Source organism: Marmota marmota, unplaced genomic scaffold, assembly GCF_001458135.2.
Source record: "Marmota marmota marmota unplaced genomic scaffold, marMar, whole genome shotgun sequence".
In the NCBI taxonomy this organism is placed as follows: Eukaryota; Metazoa; Chordata; class Mammalia; order Rodentia; family Sciuridae; genus Marmota; species Marmota marmota.
The window spans coordinates 1,573,456-1,578,846 of NW_025999898.1; the positions used below are offsets into that span (position 1 = coordinate 1,573,456).

The 5,391-nt window shown below is 49.1% G+C and overlaps 1 protein-coding gene across 7 annotated transcripts in view; it reads right to left on the bottom strand.

Annotated features, from left to right (window-relative positions):
* Positions 1–5,079, bottom strand: part of Pik3ip1 (phosphoinositide-3-kinase interacting protein 1) — a 28,328-nt gene extending 23,249 nt beyond the window's left edge. The window contains exons 1-5 of one of the 7 annotated variants that reach the window (XR_007345668.1): positions 4,536–5,072; positions 3,444–3,587; positions 3,234–3,353; positions 1,913–2,110; positions 1,731–1,809 (exon numbers count right to left, since the gene is read on the bottom strand). Coding sequence is in view for 6 of the 7 variants with exons in the window: in XM_048798261.1 (XP_048654218.1) it covers positions 1,731–1,809; positions 1,913–2,110; positions 3,234–3,353; positions 3,444–3,587; positions 4,536–4,620 (626 nt within the window). In the remaining variant the exon portion in view is untranslated. Of the gene's footprint in view, positions 1–1,730; positions 1,810–1,912; positions 2,111–3,233; positions 3,354–3,443; positions 3,588–4,535 lie in introns of all 7 variants that reach the window. The other 6 variants (XM_048798261.1, XM_015504908.2, XM_048798260.1 and 3 more) reach the window with 6 other exon arrangements.
* Between the last annotated feature and the right edge of the window lie 312 nt (positions 5,080–5,391).

Here is a 5,391-nt window from a genome sequence, read left to right on the forward strand (position 1 = left end):
TTTTTTTTTTTTTGTATTGGGTATTGAACCCACAGGCACTTAACCACCACATCCCCAGCCCTTTTTTATTTTTCGAGACAGGGTCTCCCTAAGTTGCTTAGTACCTTGCTAAGTTGCTGTGGCTGGCTTTCAACTTGCAATCCTCCTGCGTCAGCCTCCCAAGTTGCTGGGATTACAGGCATGTGCCACCACACCTGGCACCATCTTTTTATATTTTTTATTTTCAGACAGGGTCTCATTAAGTTGCTGAGGCTGGCCTTGAACTTGCAATCTTCCTTCCTCAGCCTCCCAAGACACTGAGACTGCAGGCATGTGCCACTCCTCCCCTCCCCCCAGCTCACACAGATATCTATTAGTGGAAGGGCAAGACTTCTCTCCATCAAATGCTAGGTGTGAAACCTCAGGCAAGGTACCTATTCTCTCTCGCATCAGTTTCCTCATCTGTGAACTGGAAATAATAACAGCATTTACCTCATAAGAGTGACTGTGAGAAGTGAATTAAAGCACAGTGTTTGAAACAGTTGAGCAGATGGTAAGTGTTTGCTACCACTGTGATTATTACCCAACACTTCCCCTTTTCATCTGTAAAATGATGAGGTTGATTGTAACACCTCTAAGGACAGCTAAGGTTTATATAATACTGAGTGAATCCACTGGCGCTAGGGCCTCAGTCACGGCTCTCAACACTAGAAAATGTGGGCCACTTGTCACTTCCCTATCAGGAAGACTCCTCAAACCCTCTGGAAATATCACAGACCCTACAGGCTGGAAGTCAAATCCCCTGATTTTGCTCAAGAACAGCAAATAATTTTCCAGAGTCATCCAGTGCTATAAAAATGACTGGGACTCTTCACATCACGGACCATTGATTTTTCAGAGCCTTTCACACCATCTCAGGAGACTTTTTTTTTTTTTTTAAGAGAGAGAGAGAGAATTTTAATATTTATTTTTTTAGTTTTCAGCGGACACAACATCTTTGTTTGTATGTGATGCTGAGGATCGAACCCGGGCCGCACGCATGCCAGGCGAGTGCGCTACTGCTTGAGCCATATCCCCAGCCCAAATCTCAGGAGACTTTAAAAATTAGTGTTCCTCTTCCTGATGCCCTAGTATGAGCTTCTATGTAGCCCCTTTTACTTTCTCATACATTGTGAGAAGCAGCAAACAGACTCTTTTCCAACTCACTTTTTCCTTCCTACCCTAAAGGATAAATTAAAGGATAAATTTAAAAATTTCTAAAAATCTGCAAAAACAGGGCTGGGATCCATTTCTAGTTGCAGAATTTTATAATTCACAAAAAGAATTAAGCCTCCAGGTCCCTGTATTGAGTATCCAGCCTGATTTCTGTAGCACCTCTCACTTCTATGCCAGGTGTTTGGGTTAGACAACAAAGAATCTGCTATCAAAAGAGCAGGATTTAAAGCCAGGTCCTGCCACTCCCAGACAATGTGACATTCATTTCACATCTCTGACAAAGACTTCCTAATCTGTAAAATGAGGAATAAGAAACTCTATTTCACAATGCTTTGGGCTAAGGAGTAAAGGCACCAAAGGAAAGGGTTTTTCAAGATGACCTGGTGGACTAGAACCACATCTCTACATCTTGAACTGGTCTTCCTTCATTCAACACCTTGATTCATTTGGGGTAAGAAAGCCACAAAGAAGTTTGATTTGACTTTGTGTCCCTTCCACCCCTCTCTTCCCAAGAGAACTCCAAAGTAGCTACTAACCTCTTGTAGGTGTAGCCCAAGACGATGCCAGCTCCAATGGCGATGATGATCACCATCATGGTAATGCCCAGCACATAGCCTGCCAAGGACACGATACAAGGTCCTATTAGCCACATTCCAGAAAAATCAGCAAATGGCATCTCAATGAATTCCAGCCATGGCAGTTGGATGGGAAGCCATACCCAGAGTTCCTAGGTCCTTTTTCTCCTTTGAGTTCATCCGGACCCGCTGGTTGATCCCAATCACTGGCTGCACAGCTGCTGCCTCACTCCGAGCAGGCAGGGCATTGGCAGGAGGGAATGCCTGTACCTCATCTTCACCTGGCACTTCAGATGTCTCAGGCTCTGTTGTGGAATCTGGGGGTGCTTGGGAAGTGGCCTCTGAAAGTGAGGTGGGAAATAGCTCTCATCAGAGACTCCCCTGAGTGAATTCCGCAGTGAATCTGGGAAAGTGTTGGGGGAGGCTACTGGGTACGCACTTAGGTTGCTCCCCAACGCTGAAATCAAACCCTACCTACCCCAGGGGCAAGAGCAGGCCTGAGAGGGCCTAACTATGGCTGGGGTATGATATGATCAAGGCAAATGGGGGAAGGCCTCTCTCCTGCCTCCCTTGTCTTCATTTCTTCAAATCTTTGCTACCTTCCGAGACCCAGCTCAGTTGCCATCCTCTCCAGGGATTCCCCCCACCTCCACTCCAAGAGGTAATCCATTACTCCTCCAAGCAGCTCATATTTATTGAGCACACGCCTTGTGCAAAACCCTGTGATAAAATGCTTTACTTTGATTATCCCATTAAATCTAGAGAACTCTCTTGCTGCCTCAGGAACAAGACTGCTTTCCTGGAGTCTTAGAAACTGGGATTCAAGCCGGGTGTGGCGGCACACGGCACACGCCTGTAATCCCAGCAATTCCGGAGGTTGAGGCAGGAAGATGGAAAGTTCGAGGCCAGCCTCAGCAATTTGGCAAGGCCCTATGCAATTTAGCAAGACCCTGTCTCAAAATAAAATGGGCTGGGGGTGAGTTCAGTAGTAGAGCGTCCCTAGGTTCAGTCCCCAGTTCGAAAAAAGAAAGAAACTAATTCAAATCTGAACCCACATTGCCTTTAGTATGTGACTGAACTACTCTGCGGCTCATATCTCTCAAATAAATAGCTTCTTCTCAGGGAGGATGTGAGCAGTGTGCCCAGCACAACGCATACTCTCCTCAGTAAACATACTAGCAGGGGAACACCAAGAGCCACCCCTCGCGGCCCTCAGAAGGACAGAGCTCGCCTCCCACGGTTGTTTACGAGGGCTCGCAGAGGATGAGCTCACTCCGAGCGGTGGCTACTGCCAATAGGCTTTGAGCCCCGCGGCCTGGAGACAGCCCTGACCAATCAAGACGGCGCGGGGGCGGAGCGGGAGCGGTCGCGTCGTGCGGCCGCACGTGCGCAGCGGGTGTAACCACAGCTCAGCTTCAGCCGGGTGCGCCCGGATTCCAGGGTCCCGGGTTGCAGTGCGGGTACCTGGGCAGCGCACATCCTCGCAAGGCCGCTTCTCAGGGGCTCCGGTCTCGCCGCTGACATAGCACCAGGGTCCCCGCGGATCCCGATCCGGGTTCCGACAGTAGTTGTGGCTGCCGAATCCTGAAGGGGGAGAGAAGGCACCATGGGCTGGAGCCAGGATCGCGGCCACCGCCCACCAGTCCCGGTCCCCCACCCACGGCGGACACTCACCCAAGTCGGGGGCAGACTTAAGGCGGCCCTGCGCGTCCAGCCAGTTGAGACAACGGAGGCCTGGTGCAGGCGAGGGCTGGTCCTCCCGGTACAGGTGGCCGTTGTCCCAGAAGCAGCCTGGGAGGAAGAGGAAGCCCCCAGACCCTGAAAGGGGCAGCCCACGGAAAGAAGGCTCTGGGCGTGGCAGGCAGGGGAGCCAAGGCCCACCCCGGCGGTGCCCATGTGAGATGGGGGTGCTTGGGCCCTTCTGTATCTTGCTCTTCTCGCGTGGAAAACCCCGATGGATTTGAAGGGTTGTAGTGAGACCCGAAGTGAAGGGAGAGCGCGCTCAAATAAAGCCCATAGCCTGTGCCTATCCCTCTCTTCGTTTTTTTGTTTGTTTGGGTTTTGGTAAATGGGAAGCTCTGCAGAGCAAGGGGTTGTTACTTTTGAACTTGTGGCCTCTCTGTGGAAGGAGGAGTCCTGGCTTAGGGTCTCTGAGGAGATGGCAGGAGTTTGGGGTCAGTTGTCTGCCAGACCTGAAAATCATGCCTGTGTTGAAGTGTCCACGTTACATAAACTCTAGTGTTCCTTCCTCCACGGATAAGGCCACCTTCTGCCAGTTCAAACAGGCAACACTCCCTCCCAAGAGAATTCTGCAAAAACCTTGATTCAGTCAGGCAAAAGATTCAGGAGAGCCTCAAACGGTGGGAAACTGCCTCATCGCTGCCCTGGGTTTGACTCCCAAACTCCCACTCCCCTCAGCTGGAGAGCTACAGGAGGAAGCTAGGAAAGATGGGCCAGTGTGCTGGACACATCATGCAAAGGGCTTAAAAAGAACATAACTTAAGGAGTAGGGGGATGAACTTCCAGACTCCATCCACTCCTGGGTAAGGAAAGGGAAAGAGAAAGTGGCCACTTGTCTTTGTTCTTAATGATAAAGATGGAGCTGCAAGTCCCTGGCAAGAAAAGGAAGGGGGGGGGGGGCTTTCATAGGACAGCAAAAATCAGCTAAAAGCTTCCTTTCCTGTCATCTTGGCCATGTTTGGGAAATGGGGGTTTACCCATTCCACTTCATTAAGTCACTACAGAAAGGAAATATTGTAATCTCACCTCCAGATCCATGGGCTGCTGCTAGGAGTATGTTGCTGAGAAGGAATGTTTGTATCCAGACCAACAGCATCCTCGCCTCCTCCATTCTGCAGGTGATTGAACTACCAGTGTCCGACTGGGGTCCCTTGGCAGCGGTTTTGCCTTCCAGTTTCAGCCTTGCAGTCAGACCTGCCCTTGTTATGCTCTTCTGGTAAACAGCCTCTCTTTAGAACTGGGAGCTTCCCAGCTAGCTTGCTGCAGCGAGGTGTTTTTCAGCTGAAAGGCGCCCCCTGGGTCCTAAGCCTCCTATGCCATGCAAGATCACTAACCCTGAGCCAGGAGAGGAACTCAGCCAAGTGAAGAAAGGAAGAGAGGTTCAGGTTATGTTTAGCATCAGATCATTTTGAGACCTGCATGGCTGCATCCCCAGGGCTTTTCATCTCTTCTGTTTCCATTTGTGTGAGTACAGAACGAATAATTCTGTCAGGAGACATCATGGCGGGGGTGTGGATTATAAGCACTAAAGCATAGAACAGTTTAGGGAGGGAATACTAGCAATACAACCAGAATTCAAGACCATATTAGGGGTCACAAATGAGAATATCAGGGTAGACATGACTTTTCACCAGTTTTTGAAAAAAGACCATTGCGTTTATACATGTTTATGAACACAGATACTTTTTTAAAACATTTAAACAGTGTAACTTCGCCAGAGTCAAATGAATAATATTCCTTTGATTACATTTGAGGTTTGGGCTGTCCGTATATAGTAGGGATACAGAAGGGGTATCTTCAGTTGAAAATGTTGTGCAAACATTGGAAAATTTGCTCAGTTATATTGTGATAGTCTTCCCTTTCCTGCAGAGGAAGTTGAGTG